General features: G+C 35.7%; 1 protein-coding gene across 2 annotated transcripts; it reads left to right on the top strand.

The window, feature by feature from the left end:
• The first annotated feature begins 945 nt into the window (after window positions 1–945).
• On the top strand, window positions 946–22886 carry LOC103710940 (DHHC-type zinc finger family protein). Of its 2 annotated transcripts, none has more exons than XM_008796875.5 (10): window positions 946–1585; window positions 4920–5013; window positions 13614–13708; window positions 13797–13892; window positions 14041–14113; window positions 14426–14478; window positions 21851–21942; window positions 22031–22083; window positions 22227–22352; window positions 22437–22886. In XM_008796875.5, the coding sequence occupies exons 1-10, from the start codon at window positions 1437–1439 to the stop codon at window positions 22707–22709; spliced, it is 1104 nt and encodes a 367-aa protein (XP_008795097.1). In that variant the 5' UTR covers window positions 946–1436; the 3' UTR covers window positions 22710–22886. The 2 variants fall into 2 exon arrangements, with proteins under 2 accessions (XP_008795097.1, XP_008795096.1); XM_008796874.5 differs by having other exon boundaries at window positions 13797–13964.
• The last annotated feature ends 292 nt before the right edge of the window (window positions 22887–23178 follow it).

Here is a 23178-nt window from a genome sequence, read left to right as displayed (position 1 = left end):
TGAACTACTTGTAGTATTTCACGGTACTGGTTGGTGGAGACGTGGTCCTTTCTGTTGGGGTCCTGAGACATTGAGGGGAAAAAGTATCAACACCCACTGGACTCGGAAAGCACCCATATGACACATAATATATCTCAAACTAGTACAATCAAACAAGTCCGCCGGCTAAAACCATGCGCCTTGATGGCACCATCCGTCCGCCAATGGTATGTTTAAAATTAGGCATCTCCGTATCACAATCACGGCACAATAACACGCACAATTTTTGGTTTTTCTGTCATGGTATGTCAGGATCTAATCTGCGCATCTATCATCTACCCGCTTGCATTTTGGAGCAGGCCTACTTTTGATTGTATTTCATGTCTCAAACCTAAACCACCCAGCTAATCTCTGCTGATAGGACCAAATTGCCCTACTTCTGAGCTGTCACTTTGCAATCAAGCCATGCTGAGTGTAAGTAGTTAGAGGTTCGGGCTTGATTTGGTTCAAAATACTCGGATTCGAAACTTGACTCATCCACCGATTTTTAATATCCAAACTTGAATTCGACTTTGATAAAAAAGAAAAAAAGCAATATTCGAAATCGATATAAATTGAGCCATACTCAAGCTTGAGTTCGAGCTTGAATTTGAACTTTGGTCAAAATTAAAACATATAGTTAAAACAAAATATAACATATATTATATTTTTAAATATTTAAATTAATAATATATATTATAAATAAAATAAAAAAAAATTATTAAATACATGTACTAGACTTGGCTTGAGAGCTTTAAAGTTAACTATTTTTCTATTCAAGCTTGACTCGAAAATTTGTTCGAGCAACTCAAACTTGACTCAAGCCCAGCCAAACTAAGTTGAACTTGGATTCAAATCGAGCTCGAGTAGAGAGCGAGGTGCTCAAACTGAAAATCTAATCATATCAAACTGGATCCACAGTCCATTAGCTAAAATGAATCACTGTGTATTAAAACAACTGAAGATGGTTTTAGGCATTAAGAAGGTGTTTGATTGCAGAATAACTGGGGAAAGGGAAATCCAGGTATAGGCGTGTTTTGTGTTGGGTTGAATGGTAAGTGGAGGATTCGGAGTAAGGGGAATATTATTCCGTGTGGGGATTTCAAGCGCCATGGTATAAGCTCCAGTCTTCTGATGTTTGGCAAGAAGTTGGAGATATTTCTCTACCTATTCCACAACCATATACCCATCTCAGTCCCCGATTTGATTACTAAAAGAGGCCTCCATCCGTTGACGTAGAGGATTCATGCGGAGAGTCGGGCCGGATTATTTTCATCATTTGATTTCATAGCATTTCTCGCTCTCAGGGATGAGATCGTGATCGAACGGGCAGGAGAAGAAGGATTTGGATTTGGATTTGGCGAGAGCGGTGGAATAGATAGAGAGAAGAGGAATAAGGAGAAGAAGGAGGAGGAGGGATGGAGATTCAGTGGCTTCTGGTGGTGCACGGGTTGGTGACTCTCCTGGTGGTAGTCTCCTTGCTCTGCGGGCACTGGCCCATCTTCCAGGGCACCTTCATCGAGCGCATCCATTACTTCATCACCTTTGGCGCCTACGACTACTTCCTGTGAGATCCAAATCTCTCTTTCTCTCAAATTCTTTTTCAATTTGGCTGTCGTCGTGAATGGAACATTTGGATCTTTACTAATTAATACGTTCGTAACAATGTGGTGGTAGAGACTCAGGGATAAATTGAACACAAAATATATGTTGAAATGATTATCTTGGATTGCAAGAATTAGGCATGGTATGCCGTGTAAGCTATGCGCGTGGTAGAAGCAATTAGGTATCTCTTTCCGTTTTTCTGAATTCTAAGACAGTTATACCCCATCAAGGTGTTTGGATGAATTGTTTGAGGCGAAATATAGCAGAAAAGTATCAAATTATTCGAGGTTTTACTTTGGAACTAAGGATCACTCGCATAAAGAATCCACAGGAATCATCATAAGTAATTATATGGCTGTTAAAATTGCTGCAAGATAAAGAAGCAAATACACTGGACTAGTAGCTACCGTAGTTCTTTGTGGATAATCCCAATTTTGGTTTAATAGTACATCCCAAGAGAGGACGACCATACCTGTTTAATTGATCTCTTTCAACTTGGATGGCATGAAGTGGGCCTTGGAAAGTTTTGGAATAAGAAGGGGGAATTTGCAAATCCTCTGGACATAGAGCTCGTAGGGCTTTAAAACCAAATACATTACCCACAATGGAAGTAAACATGTTAGTAACAGAACCTTCTTCAGAAAGGTATAAAGGATAAGCTACATAAGCAATATATTGATATTTCTTCCTGACAATGGTTTCAATTGGTTGCATCGTCAAATCAATGGTTGGTTCTATTTCATTTGGCATCTGAATTCCCACCAGAATCGGATCGAACCCAATATTTGCCAGGCTAATGTTCTCTTTTTCCCTCAAATCTATAGAGTAAGAAATCGATTTGTCAATAAGATCAATTATATTTATTGCATAATGGGCTCCCTTGAAAAGCATTGGCGCACTTGTAAACGAGATGCTCTTCCTAACTGAGCTATAGCCCTTGTCATAGATATATTAATGTATGGATAACTTCTTGTCTTTATTGTAGTAGTAGTTGTTGTTATTGGTATTGTTATTCATCGTCTTCTTTTCTTCTTCTTCTTATTATTATTATTATTATTAATCCAAAGATTAGATAGAATTCTTAGTTTAGTACTTTATAAAAAAAATCAGAAATCATCCTCGATTTTTGCTAGAAATGTCTTGTGGAGCCCTAGTAGTGACTTTGGTACTACATGTTATCTATAAAATACTCAGATAAGAAAATAAATCATTCTGGGTCCTGTTCAGATGAGAAGTAAATTTGCAAAAAAATAAAAAACATGAATTTTTATATGTGTTGGTTAAAGGATTGGTGTTGGTGCTTCCTGGTCTCCATACTTGATCTATTGATAACTTGCATTGGAAGGACTGTTTTCCTGCACACTCACTTACCATCTCTATTAAGGGAACTGATGTATTATCTGATTCAAAAACGATCAAACAAGGATTTGAAGATACACAAAGAATCAATTTTTCTTTTCAAGTTAATCCGAGTAACACAACATTCAGCGAAACTATGTAATAACTTAATATGAAATAGTGCTTAGAGTGTCAGACCATTTCTAAATACTCATGTCAAAATCCAGTGCAATTTTTTCTTAAAATAACTTCGTAACATTAACACTTGTTGTTCCTAGAAAGCATAGCCTAAAATAAAAAAAAGGATCAGATTCCACGATTTGGTGAGGCAGAGATATGAAGAAGAAAGGGACTAGTGAGATGGTGTTTTCCTTTTCTTTTCATATGAGCATATACACAAACACACAATATTCTGTTAAATGGTTGGAAGCATACGTAGCACCGTGATTTATGGCCTAGGAACCATATTGTGAGTTTTCTAGTCAGACTCGAAACCAGAATAACAAACTTATGTTATTGAAGTCGACATTGGATATATAAAAGCTCACTGGTGATTCCTAAATGATTCCTTAATATGCAATCGAACTTCAAGATATATATGAAGTGGGTTTGATACACATGGCCCAAAACTTTCTTGAGAATCACTAAGGATTTTTCTCACAATGTTAATAGGAATTGTATTTTTGTAAATCAAATAAGAACTATGTGAATGTTTCAGTATATAATTTATTGTCACCCTTCACACGAAAGCTATTTTATGAACCATTTTTCTTATTTAAAAAAATTGAGAGTTTGTATGCGCATTTCGAGAAGCAAAACAAAATAATGAGTGCTGTGTTCCTTTAACATTCTTTCTGAATGGAAACTGCAACTACTCACACTAATTTGTGTCGGTCATGCTGAATTATATATTATAGGCCTTTAACTTTCTATAATACCTAATAATACTAGGCTTTGATTCCAAGTTTGGAGCATTCATGAGTCTCAACTTTATAAAATGTAAGAGCCTTGGGTGAATGAGACTACTGAAGTGAAGTCTCCATAACATACCCCCTTCTTTAGTGAATACATCCTTCTTAGTTGCTGCAATCAGGAGCTGGTAGTGGTGTAGGTGAGGGAAGTGCGTATTTTAAAAGCACTCAAAGGAAGAAAACACTTAAGAGCTGGAGTAGGTACAAGTATTTGGGGGTCGATGAAATGGGTATATTACTCCAACCAGGAGTTCTACGCTACTAAGATCTTTTGATTCTTTTTTCTCTATATAATTATTGGCATTGTAGAAGAAATGAAAACATGCCTTTTTTTTCAAAATAAAAAATAAAAAAATCTAATGGTGGAAACCCTAGTCCTGATAATTGTATTTCTATAAGGGGCCTTCATCCATCCCACGAGTTTTTCTTCCACTCCTATCAATCACATGAATCAAATGTGCTGAATGCTACCGTCATCAAGTTCATATTTCTTATGTTATGCTTTATTAACTAGTACACTTCTTATAAGAAATACATTTTCATCTATTTGATACATTTTCTGGAACTTGCAACACGTTATTTTCATAGTTATGTAATGCCTTTCCCCTTCAGTTGTTGCTTGCTCAATAATTTTTCTTCCTGTATCAACATTTGAAAAAATATCTGTTCATCATTTTTTATTATGCTGTTGCATAGATTAGTTGTCTTAAGGTTAAAATTCTCTTTGTTATCACTTCAAGAAATGAAACAAGAACCGTAGAAGAAAAAGCTAAGTGGGAAACGGAGATGCATGGAGAGGGGCGGTGAGAGGAGTGGTTGTTCAATGTTCAGTGAGATACAATAGCAATAAGTTCAAATTGAACATTGATGTCTAAATATTGAACTATTACTATCGATTATAATTGACATCATCCTATTTTTGGTTAAAGTTTGTGTATTCTCTTTTCTGTTTTTATTGGTCACAACATCATCTTTACATTGCTGCAGAAGATTTGTGGCAGTCATATTTGGTTCTAGAGGCAGAAATTGCTTCCTCGCAGTTGAGCATTATTTGTGTGGGCGGCCAAATCCAATCTTACAGGTATCATAAATTTACCTTATTTTTATTCTTTCTTTTGTTAGATGAAATTGCATGATGTCATTGATCTTTTAAATTTTTCGTCATATATCTTTTTGCCAAGCTAGTGATCTTTTCTGGTTCCAGGCAAGTAATAATAATCTATATTTACCTTGGGAAGAATATGAACATGAAAAAACTAAAGCAATACTGTAATAAAATGGAGGAGTTTATCAAAAAATAATTATTAAAGCATATAGTTTAGTGGAGAAAGAGATGAAAGTTAACAAGCACATTCCTCGTTGCTTATTATTTATATAATGAGAAACTAAGAATTAGAGTCCTTTAGATAAGCCATAAATTATACTTCTTATATATTTATTAGTTCGTACCAAATAATTCTTGCATGTTCCAACATGGTCATATTTATAGGAACTGGAGAGATGGTAGCAACAATTCGAGGGGTCACCACAATTCATGTGGGAATTTATAAATCTAGCATGGATGACAATCCACCTTGTGACTTGCTGTATTTAATTTATAATGCATCACAATTCTGGGCATGTCATTAAATTTTAGGTATCTCTCCTTACGTCCCTTGTGAACAAGTGTTCCTCTTCTCTTTGATCTAATAAAATCCTCTCCTGCTGTGGGGGTTTTTGTAAGAGAAGAAAAGTAGCTATATGCCATTTATATGAAATGCATTGAGCTTGTATTTATTTTGTTGATCATCATTGCCAAGCTTCAAAATCTTGGTTTTAGCTTTTAACTGGGCCAAACAAGTTTTGGTTTTGGTACTCTTATCAACTTTTGATTAGTTTCATTTAAGTTTCTAGAGTTCCAGTCAAAAATTTTTAAAAAAAGTGGGAAAATGTAATATATAATATCAACAAACCAAGGTTCGCAATCTTGGTACCAAGTACCATATCGATCAAGTATGTAGTTGGTATGGTATGATACATACCATACGGAAACTCAGCACGTAGAAATGTTCCGCTATAATATCAGTTCGTTTTTGTCGTTATGGTTATTTTAAGGTTTATGTATTTTTGAAATATTATTTTAAGGTTGTTTTATTATTATTTTACTTCATATTAATCCCGAGACTATATGATTACTTGATGGATGAAATTTTAATAAATAAAAGTAGACAATGCATAGATTTAGCTTGTAAATATGTATATCAAATCGATTTGAATTACAAACTACATGTCGATATCTAGCCCCTCATGAAGTGTCGAGTTGCTTGTGGATGTTAGAATTCCATTCGTAATCGGGGCCTTGGACCTGACTTTAATCTAGATACTATGCCACCCCTGCATACGACAATCTGGGTCTTCCAGATAGCCACCCTGATACCGATCCTCTGATACCGGGCTGGCCATTCCACTTGAGGGAAGATCCCAACAATGAAAATTGATATGTATTTATGATGAGACTATGGCGGGTAGTAGCCACTCGAATTTGATGCCGCAAAGTAACGATATGCATATGGGTCATACTTTGGTTGTAGCTATTGTACAAATAAGATCCATCTATGATAAGGATCTAGAGACTTTTAGGGACTCTATATATCATCAGTTGTAGCAATGCTAGATCCTGAACCATGTTGAAGGACTCGTCTCTTATATGCTATCGTATCCTTGCAAGTTCAAAATCACAAAGAAATCCCTTTCTTGATTTTGCTAACCTTCCCATCCTTCTCTTCACATTCTCAGCAGGAAAAGAGGATAAACGCATCAAGATGTCTTCTCCCCTTTTTACTCATGGGAGGGCCTAGAACCAACTAAAATCGAGTTGGATTGAGTAGAACTAGGTGGTTCTGCTTGGTTCGGACCAATTTGGACTGGTTTTGCCTGAGTTTGAAACTGGCAAACCAATTCGGTTTCACATTGATTTGGTTCGGTATGCCCCGAACTGGGCAGTTTGGAAGAAACCACACAAGAACCTATATTTAATATGATTTCGGAACATATTGCTTGATTGGAAACTTTCATTTGTCATCTATACTTTTGATGGCCTAGGACCTTTTAGAAATATTTCAAGCAACAAAACATGAAAAAAAGTTAATCAATACAAATTACAATGGATGATGGGTGTCATTTTAAAATTATTATATGTTATTTGGTCAAATCCTATATATTGATAATATTTGTGGGTGTGGAAATGATATTATTTATTTTATCTCTACAAAAAATAGAGATATACCCCAGTTTGTGAGTTTCAATTATTTTGTGATACTTCAGGAAATGTAACAATGTCTGTTGGACTGTCTTTAGCTTGTATAAATTTAAAACATGATCCCAATTAATTTTTTAAATGAAATCAATATTTCTATAAATTTCTTGTAATTGAATGTCTATGTGCATTCAAATCTATTCCAATTTAACATTTTCAAAACATATATTCTAGAGAAAATGTTTCCAGAAAGCTTGATTTCTCATTCATTGGGCAAGCTCAGCTTAGAAAAAAAGAGGGAGGAAATAACCTGGAGTTCAGGCTTTCAGTGTAAAGTGTAAATATGATATATTCCAGGCAGATTCGGATCATTTTTAGCCAAGTCCCATATGATTCAGCCACAACATTTTGGTTTTGGTAGAAAGACTGAACCTTGTCCATCACTCTGAATCATCTAGTTCAATGACAATTTTGGGATGCTTCGTTAGCATATTAATTAGGTAACTGTAGTCATTCTTCACTTGTCCTCTCACAAAGTCCATTTGTTACCAAATACTGCACTCCACTAGCCTCATACAACATGTCTAGTATGGAGTTTGGCAGAATTTTTTTTGCTCATGGAACACCTTGGATATACATGTTTGCAGAACATTGTAATAAGCATGTGCTATTTTGCAGGTCGACAAGTTGACACACTTTCAAATTGTTACACTATAACTCAGGACATTAAAAACGGTATGTAATTGACTAAATGATGTCCAAGAACTTGTCCATTCTTGTGGGAGACTGAACTGTAAAAGGCAAAACAGAATCAACAAAGTTTGGACAAGCTATAGAAGTTAATGGATGATCTGTAATAATGAAGAATTGTTTTCCTCTTTCCTTCCCAACATATGGTTTGCTTTGAAAAGCCCTGAACTTTTTAAGGGTGATGTTATTGATGCTGGTTGTGCATGCCATATCAAAGATATTTCTTGGATAATCACTTATTTGTCCAGTCTATTAGACTTCTTAGTACTCACCAAGGTTTGACATTTTGGTTCCAATTTCAATTTTATCTAAACCTAATAAATTTTGATGGTTTTATTCCAGTTCATTAATTCCAGATTACAAATATATAAAACAAGAAATGTCGATTAAAATAAGGAAAAAAAAGATAAATAGAATATGTCAAGAAAATAAATCAGAGCATTTTTCTTTGAAATAATTAGAATTGTCTACAATCCTTAAATGTCTTGTGTCAGGGTTTCTCATTGCAACAATCAAAATTTGTGTTTTTAATAAAATGTTATAGATATGTTTAGCATAATATATCATTTTGCTTTTTGATTGCGATATAATATATGACAAAAAAATATTTTGATCTAAGGCAGGCTGTACCAGTACCGCTCTTCATACCGGTCAGCCACCCGTTTGGTACGGTACCGGTTAGGTACTCATTGACACTCAATACGGCCAAGCATGCTGGTTCCGAACCAGCATGCAATTTTTTATTTTTTTTGTTTTTTGACATTTAATGATATTTTATGAAGCTTTTTGATATTTAATGTTTTTTATGAAGATTTTGAGTGGTTTAAACATTAATTTGATGTTTTGAGGTTTTTTGATGTTCTTTCATGTGTTGTTTCCTTTTTTCATGCTTTTTGTTTATAAAATGACTATAATTTCAATGATAAATGTAATTAAAGTACATAAATAATTATATTTATAAAAAAAGAATGAAATACAGAATATAAAGTTAATTTATATATATACTGATATTTAAAATCTCGTGGAACGGCGACGTCTCTTGTAGATGTTGGAGTTGTCTTCGTATCCAAGGGCTCATCCCAATTCTCTATTTACATGTCTTTCTTCTTATTCTTCACCAGCATGGTATCAATCCTCTGTTGCTTCGCATCCTTACTGGGAAAAACATGTGGATCAAGATCTTGGATAGTGGCCCCTAGTGGTATCTCTCTAGAGAAGGACTTCTTGTGGCCCTTGCTACCGAGCGCTCCCAGCATAGATGCCATGCTTCTCCCACCTTTGCTGACGGCCTTCTTGACTAAGGAGACCGTCCTAAACTTTAGCTCTTCCCCATGGATCCTAGAACTAGAGCCTAACTCATACTGTGAGGGCCTAAATCGAGCTCTATGCTTGGCCACCTCTTTCTGCTGCCACTAATCATTCAGGCTTGCTTGGATAGTAGCTTCGATTTGTGCCTTCTCGTCATTTGGATGGAGCCCTCCTCTGACATCTTAGAGTGATAGAAAGTTGGCTCTGCTACCCGATAATCTACTCCGCCCTTTTTTGGGCAATCCTTTTTTTTGCTGGTTTGAAATCAGCGAGTGCTTTTTTATCAGTTGCCGAACCTTCTTATGGCATTTTTGGCACATTGATACATCGGGGTAACCATCTGCAAGATGTTGCTTTAACCTGGTTACCTTACTCTCTTTGAACTTGGTGTCGCACCACTTACACCTCCAGTAGTGCCAACTTGAGAGCATGGCATCATGATTCCAACCAAGATCACACTCCGCCTCTTTCTTCTTCCTCCTAGATGGATCCATTCCTATAAGTAAACTGACGCATGTCAAACATTTTTATATCAATTGATATAAATTGACACCATCCCTATCTTTGTTCTGCATTTTTCTGAATTAAAATAAAATATATAGATATTTTTTTTAACTAATTAAATAATTTTAATTAATTTTTTGCAATAATTCAATATTTAAGTAAAAAATTATTTAATTAGTTAAAAAATATCTAGATATTTTATTTTAATTCAGAAAAATGCAGAACAAAGATAGGGATGGTGTCAAGGTTCGCCGTTTTGGTACCGAACTCCGTACCGATGCCACATTAGCATAGTATCAGTAAGATATGGTACGGAATTTTTTTGGCATACCGAATGTCGGTACGCCACCCATACCGAATATCGGTATCGAATCAGTATGGTATGGTATGCTCTGTACCGCCCAATTTAGGCTGGTACGGCATACTATGGACGGTGCACAAATTATTGTCTCAACTTATTGTTATTTAATTATTTTTTGAAAATAGTGAAATTTCAATGTGTCGTGAAATATTTTTTTAACTTCAGAAAATATTTCTGAATTACTTATATATGGTATCATATTTTTCATAATTTTTGTATTATTTTTTTAAAAAATAATTATTAAATACAAAAAAAATATTTTGAGATTAGATCGATGTAGCATCCCATCTTGGATGCTATATAGATATATATATTTTTCAACCTGTGGTCATGCATGGAAGACCACTTTTTTGTGGATTTTATTCAAATTTGGACCTATATTATTATTCATGCGATCAAGCCCAAACTTGAATGAAATGACATGAAATTTTTATAGGGAGTAGGATTTATACCCCTAAACATGATTCTGATTTTCCAGTGATCTCTTAAATTTTATATTATTTTTAATTTTTTTTAATCCGAAAATTTATTTTTACTTAAAAATTATAGAATGAATAACAAATTATGATCTTGATGTCATAATGTAGATCTTTCCTAGATCTACAACATACCGTTAAATGATACCGAAAAACAAAAAATTAACATAATTTTTGGCCAATTTTTCGTCTCAAAATAAAAAAATACGTAGAAGAAGTGTGGAGGAGCTGCATTTCTAGATTTCAGCAAAATTCCGAGCTGAAATTCATTTAAATGGCCTAGATTTGGGCTATTTCAAATTTTTTTTTTAAAAGGGTGTGCATGGGTGGCCAAATTGTCCCCTTTCGACCTCGAAATGGTATAGTACATCCCGTACCATCCGATTCGGATGGTACGATGTAGCTTGCTTTGATCTATACGATAGCCCAACTTCAAAAAAATGTTATTTTTCCTAAATCTCTTTGGGATTTAATGTTGCAAGATCTTTTAAAAAATAGCAAACATTTAATTTTCTAATATTAGAGAAACTGTTTGTGAGAATTTTAAGAAATGAAAAGATGGCAATCAGTGCTTGTTCAGTCGACTTGAACCGGATGATTCGGCCTAAACCAAACGAACAGGAAGTCGGGATGGTTTGGCCGTCCAGTATGGTTTGGCTTATAAAAGGCCCCTCTCTCTCTCTCTCATTTGGCCTCTTTCCCCTCCTAAACCTAGGGTTTCCTCTCCTCTGCTCTTCTCCTCTCCGAGCTCCTGCCTGTTCGTTCATTGTCATCCCTTGTTGAGATCTATTCGTTGCCGTGTCGTCCTCCCTCATTGAGATCACTTCCATCCGCAATCCAGCAACATTGATGAGGTAAGCCCCGCATCTCTCCCTCCCTCCCTCCTCTCTCCCTCCATCCTTCTTTCTCTCTCTTCCCCCCTCTCCTTCTCCCTCTCCCTCTCCCTCTCCCCTCCCCCTCTCGTTCTCCGTCCTCCTAGTTTGTTACACCTCAGATCAGTGCCAATATGTACTGATACCATACCAAACCGGCTGTTGGCCAGTACAACCTCTAGGTCCAGTCCAACGAACCTTGATTATAATAAGTAGTATAAGTTTTTCATGAAAATATAAGATTTGACCTTATCAATGAGCTTTGGTAAACTCCAATGCTAGTCCTAGTTTTGGATCAGTTGCATCCAAAACTAAGACATTTTAGTTTTGGTTTCATAATTTCAGCCTAAAATTCAGATCTTTGTACCTATGGTTCTACTTGCGTATTTTTATGGCAACAAGTACTATGTACTCCAAGAATGAGGGTGAGCCTTGGGGCAATGGTAGAGTTACTGCATTATGACTTAGAGTTCATAGATTCGAAATATGGAAACAACCTCTGCATGGGAGGATAAGGCTGTGTATATCTAACTTTCCCCAGACCCTGCTAATGGTGGGAGCCTTGTCCTGTGGGCGGCCTTTTTTTTCCAAAGTTCTATTTAGACCAATAATGTCATCATGTGACCTTTTTCCCCTTCTTTTAGCCCATGTAACTTAAATAGATTTAGCTTACTGCAAGTAATTTGTGAGACCTTGTTTGAATAGTTCATGTAGTGCGAGCACCTTTTCATGTTTATGCATTATTTTATCTTACACAACTTGCAAAATGTATGAAGAATGGATGAAATTTTGCAAATTAGCTGGATCCTACTACATCATTGGTTTGATGGAAAAAATTATCCTCTGAAATATATAGTTTCCTAAAATAATCTTGAGAAGAAAAGTTGTATCCATAGGTTAACTTGAAGTGAATATAATAGCTTTGGAGAAACAGTTACCTTCTAAATTCAGCAAAATTACCTCTGCTGCCGTTACAGAAATATTCATTAGAAAAGTTAGCAGTGAATATGTCCACTACATCCAAGTTCTCTATGACCGCATGTGGAGATTGTAGAGAATGTTTGCATATTTTAACAGTTTAGGAACAGTGATACCAATCCAATTGTTCAAGTCTCCAAGTCATAATTTATATAGATGTTCAAACTTCAAATCATTTTAACATATACAAAATATGTTTATTTCTGACTCCGAAATTTGGACCTAATTCTGATGCAAGTGTAGGCAGACAATGCTGAGTTTAAGGCTTCTTAGAAGACCATGTACTCAACTAAATCATTGCCCTGGATGCTTCTTACCGTTAGTTTGACAAGGAGAGACGGCATCATTCAGCACTTTTAAGTTACAGTAAAAGGCCGACTGCATGTCCTGCAATCTTAAGTTGAAGGAACCTGTCAAAAATTCTTAACCAAAATTTGTCTCAGAAGCTTGTCAAAAACTCAAGCACATTCATACACGAGTATGCAAGAAATGAAGTAAACCTTGCAAATGCCGGGAATCCTGGAGATGGGTAGTATTTGAAAGCATAAAATCAAAATCAAAAGAAATGTTCCACAATAAGCTGTCCTGAAAAGTGACAAGATGTTAACAATAATTATATTGTTTTACGTTGACCAGTTTCTCTATTCACTTGACAAAATGGATAGATCTGTATATGTTTCTTTTTCTTGTTTTTTTTTGATAGGTTAATACAGATCTGGATCTTGTTTTGATAAATAATATGCTTTAGCCTTTTACTTTTTACTTTGAACCGAGTCTCAGGTAAGTTATGCTTTTTGTAAATATCTGTTATGGATATGTAGATGTGATTTTGCAATTGCATAATTGAGCATGGAACTTTTCTTATTCATAGATCATCCAACATTGCTGTGTTCTTCTATCTGATGATTCAAGTTTTTGGATGATTTGCATTGGAAACAGAATCCAAATGGCTGTAGATTAGTATATATATCCATCTAAACAGATATCATCTTGAAGTTTCAGCAAGTTACAAAATATATGTAATCATCTATTTTTAAAGGCCCTAAATAAACTATAACTTAGAAGTGCAAGTGTAGGCTCTGCTACATAACTCTCTCATTTCTGTCGCTTTCTGTTACTTGAAATGGTACGTGCGTGATTTCTTTCCCTCCTGCTATTTGTTTCCTACATAGTGATCATTTATGTGATCTATTGCAGCTGCTTTACCTCAGCATACTTGGAGTAACGTACTTTGTCATTGTAAAGTCATCTTTCGGATATATTCCTGGTTATTATGTTAGTGAATTGCACAGGTAATCTTGAAAAAATGTTCATTACCTTGTGCAACCAAAGTGCCATGTTGTTCCAGCCTGTCCTGAATCACACTATCTCATCTTTCAGGTACACAAGCATGTTGGCAGTTGGGGTGGGAGTTATTCTCTTTCTATTGACTAGCTTTTCTGATCCAGGAACTGTGACAGCTGAGAATGTTTCTCAGTACATCTCTGCCTATCCTTATGACAATATCTTATATGTGGAAAAAGAATGTTCAACGTGCAAGATTTCAAAGTGTGTGGTTACGTTATATAATGCATGTTGCTCCTCTGCATTCTAATTATCTGATTGGAGTTGCACTTCAGTGCAGGCCTGCAAGATCTAAGCACTGTAGCATATGTGATCGATGTGTTGCACGATTTGACCATCATTGTGGATGGATGGTGGGTTTTACTTTGTGGCTTCTATTCATCGTAGTTGTTTTTCAAATGGTGTCAGAGCAACTACTGGGAGTAGTTGTACCATAGTACGCCATACTGTACCAAACCAAGTAGTATGGGGCATACTGTACCGTATCGATTTGGTACTGGTACATGGTAGGTAGGGCGTACCGACACCTGATACGTTGAATTGGCCCCCATACCAAACATACCGACACAGTGATAGGATGGTACCAGTACGGAGTTCGGTACCGAGATGGCGTACCTCGAGTTGTACAAACTGAATTCATTTTCTTTTTTTTTTCTAAATTGCAGAACAATTGCATCGGGGAGAAAAATACCCGGTACTTCTTGGCTTTTCTGCTCTGGTGAGTGTATGTTTTCTTTTTTATGATTTTTTATCGGTAAGTATTGACAGAAGCTGATATTGAATGTTTTAAATCTTGATATTCCCATCACAAATAATTTTGGATCACTTGTAATTTTTGAGAAAAGGATCACTTTACTCTTCATTATTAATATTTTTCATTATGAGATACCCATGATACGTTGAACCTTAGTGTGTCTGCATATGCTAAACAAAAAACTCATGTACATCGGGAGTTTTCCCCAGGTGTTATTGGAGTTTCTTGCATCATAGATTCTTGCTCTAGCACTAGCTCCTGAGCATTGTCTTGCTTCTATTACTTAACCTTGATTTCACAAGCCATCTTCTTTCTTTATTTACATCCTGTAACATTGGTGTGAGCAGTTTATGTTCTCTTATATGTATAACATTATCCATGCTGGGACTATGTGGGCTAGTTTCAGTTTGCAAAGTAGAGGAATAATTTCTATATACTTTATCCATATGACATGCAAATCAGAAAATGTAAAACTGCCATTGTTCTAGGTTGCATTATAATACAGTCCCTCAACATTTAGTGCTGGATTTAAATTGTCAATTGTTGGCTCTACAATTGATGTGATTGTCTGACTGGATTAACTCCGTACGACAATAGGAGGCATGGGCAAGTTGCATTTAATTGAGTCTTGGAGCATACAGGTTTGTTTATATGCAAGTCACGGTTTCTGCATCTTTAATTTTAGCAGCAAAATGTCAAGCTTCATTAATCATTAGTATTGCACAAATAGATTTTTTCATGAAGCACAAATTCATTGGCCCACCAATACTATATTTTCCTTCTGTGATTTTACAACCAAGGTTTCAAATCTTGCAGTGCACTGCATCCTGCAGTGGCTGGTATGACATGTACCAGGGCACATACCTTATGTACCAGCAGGTACTAGAATATACATGAAAAAAGGGTGTCAAAGCACCTTCAAGCTTGCCACTGAACGGTACAGGGTTAATTGGGGCCTGCAGGGGGTTGGTTTAGTCAGTTTGCTTATGGTTTCATCCTGAGGGATCTAGATACCAACTCCTGGCTCGTCCTTGGCTGATAAGCTCTAAGTTTTGAAACCTTGATTCATAGGCAATCTAGGGGATGAACTCTTTCATGCTATGTGATGTTTAATTGTTTGATTATTTTGTAAAATATGTTAGAGCTGAGTAAACCTTGTGTCTTTTCTGTTGAGTGGTGATAATTATTTTTTGATTGGGAGACATCAAGGCTATGGAGGCACAAATTGTAGGGAGGAAAATTTCCTCTGCCTTAGCCAGCATATTGGCTACATTGCTTACTATGACTACACAATTGTATTGATTACATTGATCGACGTATCTCCCTATGTGTCAAAGATATTGGCAAATTTCCATGGACAATTTTTTTCAAGTGTGAGTAATGAAAAGTGAGTCTTTTCTACAGTCTGTAGAGATCAAAAGTGGCACATGTTATTGCCAAGCTTGTGTAAGTGTCAAAATTTCCCTTCGTGCAACTCTTCCGGACCTACGTATATTAAGTGGTCATTAAGATAACTATAAGGTGATTGCTGAGAGTACCATCCACACCTTCCAAACTTGGGTTACCAAGCAAGAATCCACATAAAGCCTATTACATAAATTTTTAGGTTGTGTTCAAGATAGATCCAATTTGTCCATCCATGATAAGGAACTCTATTTTCATTGTCTTGCTTGCCTAACCTTCATCGATAGCCTAGATAGAAAGCTCATCTCAGTATCTTACTTTACTGATCTTGCTGTTATTTGTTTTATAATATTCTTGACCCAATTGTCTCCTAAAGCCTTTTGCCTACAATTGGAATATGTAAAGCAGTGTTTTAAGTACTGGCATGAATTGGGTGATATGGAGCATACTGTAGTCAGCAGGTGAGGCATTAGCATGAAAACTGTTATTTATATGGCCGAACCAGATCTAAGTAGTTCAAATTAGTATTGCTTTGTACCAATCGATGTAGAATGAAAAGGGACATAGACCTTTTTTCCTTTCTTCTTTGAAAGTAGTGGAAGCAATAAATAGTGGTGGGGGAGGATCAAGTGAGTTTTTTTTTTGATTTTTTAAAATCATACCATGTTTAGCTTTAACTAACAAATCCTATATTCTAAGTATTTTTATATGTTCTAGGACCTAGAACTCTAAAAAACAACTAAAACTGGAAAACAACGCTAAAAGACTATGAAATAATAAAATAGAATAAAAATCATTTTTATTCTATTGATGCCAGCTAGTATGGTGTAATGTACTGCGAATCGATACCATATCAATATGGTACTTGACTAATATGTGTACCAAAACTGTACTTAACATTGCTATGAAGCTTGATAAATAAACATAAGAAGCACATGATGACATGAACTCCTTCAAGAAAGAGTTCCAAATTTTTTTAGGGTGTGTTTTGTTGGAAGTGGCAAGCCCAACCTTGGGTTCTAGCAAAAGTTGTCACCTTCGCATTTTTGGTTGCACTGCTAAGCACAAGCTCAAGGTTGACATAGGCAGGCATATAGGAACCTAGGCAAGTGGCAACCCCATTACATGGGTGCCTAGCACTTTCCGGGCCACTAAGTGAGGTGGCCACTCAGGCACCTAGGTTGGTGCCTAGCTGGGTGCCCTAACCATTTAGAGGCCTCTTTTTTGCAAGGCTGCTGCCCAGTTATACTTTATTCCATCCATCTTTCTTCATATATATTGTAGATTTTATTTACTATAGTAAGCTTGGGGTATATTTAATTAGTCTTGGACTGTGTTTGTCAGAAGTACTTCAAAGACTAGTTTTCTGGATCACAGCCATCCATTTTGGTGTTCCCTCATCCATCTAATGGCAACCGTCCATGGATATGCCTTCTCTTAATTATTTTTGGTGTTTGTAACATGTTCTTGAAATATTATTTAATTCTAAATCTTATTATGAATAGTTAAATAATTAATGACCTATCATTTATATATATGATGTTTCTTATGAGTCTTTATGAATCAAATTTTTGTATTTGTAATTATTTGATTATACAAGACTGTAATATTAATTCTGTTTCTTTAGCTCCAGCCTAGCTTCCTAGGCATCCCACATAGGCATTTTAAGGGGCACTACTTAGGCTGCCTAGGCATTTTGACAGCCATGCTCAAGCTTTGACTTCCTCAAAGTTGCTGAACTTTTGTAGGGGTGGACCAAGTTGTTTCAAGAAAGTGGACATGCTTGCACTTCTAGGCAATTCCTTCTAATTAAACATACCCTTGGCCTCTAAATGATCTAGATTAAGGTGGTTGGTAGTTATGTCCTCTCAATCTACACAAGGCATAGTTTAGTGCTACAGACCAAGGTTTGTCATATCAGTGTGCATCGCCTCATACCAGGCCTACTGTACCATATCTGTACCAAACCGATAGTACGGAGGTGTACTAAGTTTTGCGATGCCAAACTGACCCCGGTACCAGGCATACCGACACTGTACTAATATGGTACTAGCATACAGTCTGGTACCAAGATTGCAAACCTTGCTATAGACTATTCTTGTGGTTTTTTAATTTTGTAAAATTTATTAATCATCTTGGCTTAGCAATGCTATACTGACAAAGTTGATCTTGGTTGTGATCTCTAACAACAATTATGGTGGATCAATGGTTGGAAATTCTATTCAATTAATCGTGGCAGAAGCACATAATTTTCAAATTTAACTTCAAATTACATAACTATAAGACAAATGGCCATTTGTACCAATTAAGCAAGCTATATCTCATTTTTTAAAATGCACAGTTCATAGCTCTGGAATTAAAATAAAGTTCACTTAATTTGATTGTCTTTAAGTCCCTCTTCTAAAGTGGCAGTCTCACTATACACAACAAAATTACCTCAAATTGGCTAGTAGTCTGAGCCACCACGTCCCTCGCTCTACAATATAATAAACAGAAATATGAGCTATGCAGTCTAGTAAGTGGCCAAATATAGTTACCAATTCACAATCAAGAAAAATAGAATAATAAAGCAATAAAGATCGATGGTTATTGAGACTTGAATAATTCTGAAAATTATCTTAAAAGGATTATGAAACTTAATGAATGTTAAAAATCAAGACAGGTACCTTTAACCGCATAGCTGAAAAATTTATTTTTGAAAACACTAAGACTAGGAAAATAGAATAATAAAGCAATAAGGATCGATGGTTATTGAGACTTAAATAATTCTGAAAATTATCTTAAAAGGATTATGAAACTTCATGAATGTTAGAAATCAAGACAGGTACCTTTAACCGTATAGCTGAAAAATTTATTTTTGAAAACACTGAGACTATAAATCACTTAAAATCAAAGTAATAGCAACTGGTCAGTAACCAACTATTATACTCATTGGTCAAGGGTTCACCTAATCAGTAGGCCCATTAGCAAAGGATTCAATTTAACCAACTATTATACCTATTGGTTGAGGGTTTACTGACACCAACTTCTATACTTGTTGGTCAGTTCTCACTAAGACCAACTATTACACCTGCTAGTTAGGGGTTCACTGAAATAAACTATTATACTTGCTGGTTAAGGGTTCAGTCACTGATTGAGGGTTCATTTTCATTTGATAAACTTAAGATTTTCACTCTTAAACAATAGGCTATTTAATAAGCACTTTGCATGAATAAGTATGATCAAGAGCAATTTCTCGATGCAGCGACACAGATTCAAAGTAAATGGTTCATCATGGCATTAATAAGCTGATAAGTTAAATAAATACTCCAAACTCAAAGGCGATGTTTATAATGTGAATTTATCACAGGAGTAATAAAAGAGAATAGCTTAGCAAAATCATGAACTATGATCACTTCAACTAGAATCAATAGTATTTCATTCACATGTAACCAAACAACTTACTATGTTTGAAATCCATCAAGCATTCCAATTCTAGAGTTGCAAATCGGCGGAATCGACCCGTGAGTTGACCTGTCCCGCCCAATTAGGCCTCACACAATCCCATTTTGAAGATTCGCAATCAGGTCGAAGTCAAAAATTGTTCTGACTTGAAATCGGGTAGGGTCTAGGTTTTGTAATTCCTAAACCAACCTGACTGGACCCGGCTCGTATATCATTCTAGTTCAATTTGGGTCAGAAAAATGCCCAATCTGAAGGACCTGATTTGGCCTCCCCCAAAAATCTGTATCGTATAAAACCCCTCGTTCCCAGTTTGTTGAATACTAAGCTAATTATTCTTTGTTCATCCCATCAATACAAAGTCCTCACTTATTCAAACATTAATTGTTTGTTTCCGTAGATTTTGACTCAACATTTTCAAGTATATCAAGTATTTTGCTTTAAAATTATAGTTTCTAAACTTGTACCTTAAAAGCAATCATTTGCTTGGATCAAATTGAATGAAAATTAATGTTTAGTTTGGCATTTCTTTACCAACAGATGTTAGATCAGCTAGTTGATACCTTCCTCTCCAAAAGAGAGGTCTTAAGTTTAAACCCAAGAGGTGGTAAATAACCTTTATATTCTCAAAAAGGAATTCTTTTATTTTTTTTTTTTAAAGTTTTAGTGATTCTATATTTGATTATTAATTAGTATATTTTTGGCTATAAAGGGATAGCTAAATGCTTGACCTGAACTATAGAAATGATGAGAACCGAGCAAATAGTTCCCTGTACCGGCTCAAATTGGGCGGTACGGTGCGTACCGTACCGTTTCGGTATTAGTACGTGATATGGGAGGTATTCCGACATTCGGTATGCTTAAAACACTCCGTATCATACGGTACTAATACAGTGCTAGAGTGGCACTGGTACGAGATCCAGTACCGAGATGACGAACTTTGCTCAGTCAAAAAAATCTGTGGGTAGGGTCTGAGTCATGCTTGACCTGAGATGGCTCGAATGACCTACTGCATCAAAAAAAAATTTCATGGGCCTGATCGACCCTACCTAGTTAGCCAATTAGTTAGGTCAGAAAAATCAAGATCCGAAAAAATTATCGGGTTATTGCAGCCCTGTGGTCCAATGTCAAAAAGACAACCTTTTGAACTGACTGTAGCCTAAAATGTTGAGGAAACAAAAAGTCTAAAATTAGCAGACCAAAACCAAGCACTTAGTTTTCAAACTAAACACTACAATTATCTCCTTTGTCCTAGCTGATTGTTGTTCCTTACTTCCTTTTTCTCCACTAATTGTTTATTCTATAGATGCAATTTTCTAAAGTTCCAACAAATGGTAGGAGTAGGACAGCACCCTCCTATTTATAGATGTCTTGTAAGCGGGAGGTGTCCAACCATCCTGAGGTGCTCATCTAAGGCTTAACTAGGTGGCCGATTAGTAAGCACGAGGCAGCTATTGTAAATAATGATAAGCATGAGCTGTCAATGATATATACAGTATGAAGTGATAGTTTAGTAGCTAAGCAATTTGGCCCCTGAATTTTTTAATTCATACACAGGGTCTTATTAATAATTACATTTTGCTCCTACTAACTTATGCAATTCCCATGCAAAAAGATTCAGTCCCATGAGGATCCTGACGTACTAATTGTTGCTATAATGCCCTTAGTTCACATATTCAAATGATCATAAGATACTAGTGTGTTACAGTATTACACCTTATTCTTATATGGGCTTGAACAGCCTTGCCTCTGTATATGGATTCATCAAGCATTTGCATGAGGCTTTCCATTTGCTATTAGGAATTTGGATTTTATGTGCAAAATAATGCATCTTCAGTGTCGTGTATTGGACTGGCTTTAAAACTTCATATGATAGAATAAGAGTTTTCGCAACTTTGTGTAGAGAATATCACAACACAAGCCAGATTCTTTCATACTATGGGTTACAAATTTGCAATGATGCTTCTTAGTGAAGTCACTGTAAGTTATCAAATATTCTTTCGTTTTAACAGCATGATATGAATGTGGTAGATGTTTGTTAGAACATGTTAGATACATACTGATGATATAGAATGATGGCCTTTTCATTGGCTTATCTTGCAAAAACTTGCACAGTTGTTTCTGTCATTTATGGCAGAACTGCCTTACTAACTGATCATCAAAACAGCCTGAATATCTGAACTGTGCCTTGCTAGCTGAACTCTGCCTCAATATATACTTCTGCCTTTTCCAGGAGATCGAATGCCTTGACAAGTATGCCAGCATGCCCATATATGGTCAACTATCTTTAAAATGTCTGGCTCAGTTGTTTTTCATAAACATGTGGTATATAATGGAGATATGAGTGAAAAGTTCTCTAGCAATAGTCCTGCTTGCACATTTTTCGTTTTTGGAATATAAAAGCATTTACAGTTTAATCTGAAGGCCACTGCTATAATATCAGTTTGTAAATTGATTTTCTTGTCTTTTTTTTTTTTAAAACACTGGACAGGCATTTCCTAATTTGTTTATATGGAGCAGTTGTCCTTGGATTTATTCTAGTTGGTGAATTGAAAGAGCGCAGAATTATAGACATTTTAACGGGTAATTTAATGTTCATGAACAGACCTGTCTTGTTTATTAATTTATCATTATGTCTTACTGTGAAATGACCCTTCTTTTTCTTTTTCAGTTTATTATGGTGTTGAAAATTCTTTCTCCAGTTTATTTCCATATATAGTCCAGGTAAAAAAATAATAAAATATTGAGATTTGTCACCACATTAAGACCTCTCAACTCTAATTGAGTTACAAAATTGCTCTCTTTGCCCCACTTTAAATAGGGCTTTCTTTTCTCTTGATTTCCTTCAAAATACTGGAATTTTGCAGTGGTTGCTGAGTGCTTATAACACACAAATACTTCTGATAATGTTTTTAGCCATAGTCTCATTGCTACTGGCTGGCTTTTTTGGATATCATGCTCATCTCTGCCTAACGAACACAACGACAAATGAGGTTAGCTGCACTCTATAGTCTATGCTTTATCCCAAATATTATTGGTGAAGATCATATTTTGGTGCTTTATGTTTAAACAAACAGACTTTTAAGTGGCAAGACTACATAAGCTGGAAGAGGAAGCTGAATGAAGCCAAGTCCAGTGCTGCAGCACTGAAGGCCAGTATACACGCAATGAATGGAGAGAGCAAGCCGCCCAAGAGCAAATGGAGGATATTTTTTCGCAGGTCCCCTCTGCAAAATGAGGAGGTGGTCAGGAAGAATAATGTGTACGATCAAGGAATAGCAAGTAATCTTTTTGAAATTGTGTTTCCTTTATCAGAGAGGAGGTCATTTTTCTGCAGGAAGTCAGAATAAGAATGTGATCTGAATTTGCACTTCTCATGTTTCAAAGTGCAAAATGTAGTATTTTTACTTTAAAAGCGTAATATTGTAATCTAATGTAAATTACTTTTATTGCCTCTGTTGTTAGCTCTGTTAAACCAGCCCTTTATAAGAGCACAATGTTTTTAAGCATTATTGGCCGATTATTCATGCAGATGTGCGTCTGGGAGTGAAATAATTTTTTGTTTTGGGTTCAATGCCTGCTTCATGGAAGCCTATTTTTGTTACTTTGATCCTCTGGAGGTTGGATGCATCGCTCACATCTCATTATCATCCTAACAGTTTATGTACTATATTATATAAAATTATTGCTAAACTGATGGCTAATAGAATACAAAATATTCTATATCCACGGATAAATCCAGGGCATGGTGTATTCATTAAAGACAGAAGTATTTTTGATAATGCTCTAATCATCCAGAAAATTAAATATAATTTGCAA

This window comes from Phoenix dactylifera, chromosome 2 (assembly GCF_051530095.1).
Source record: "Phoenix dactylifera cultivar Ajwa chromosome 2, Ajwa_hap1_PhDact_Kaust_v1.1, whole genome shotgun sequence".
In the NCBI taxonomy this organism is placed as follows: Eukaryota; Viridiplantae; Streptophyta; class Magnoliopsida; order Arecales; family Arecaceae; genus Phoenix; species Phoenix dactylifera.
Note: the sequence above shows the minus strand (reverse complement) of the source record. Positions and strands in the feature narration are given on the sequence as shown.

Bases quoted from the DNA above. Each gene is read 5' to 3' on its own strand.
- LOC103710940 (XM_008796874.5), top strand. From the start codon at position 1,437: ATGGAGATTCAGTGGCTTCTGGTGGTGCACGGGTTGGTGACTCTCCTG. The intron at 5,014-13,613 runs GTATCATAAATT...GATCTATTGCAG, and splicing joins GGCCAAATCCAATCTTACAG to CTGCTTTACCTCAGCATACT. The intron at 22,084-22,226 runs GTAAAAAAATAA...GGAATTTTGCAG, and splicing joins TATTTCCATATATAGTCCAG to TGGTTGCTGAGTGCTTATAA.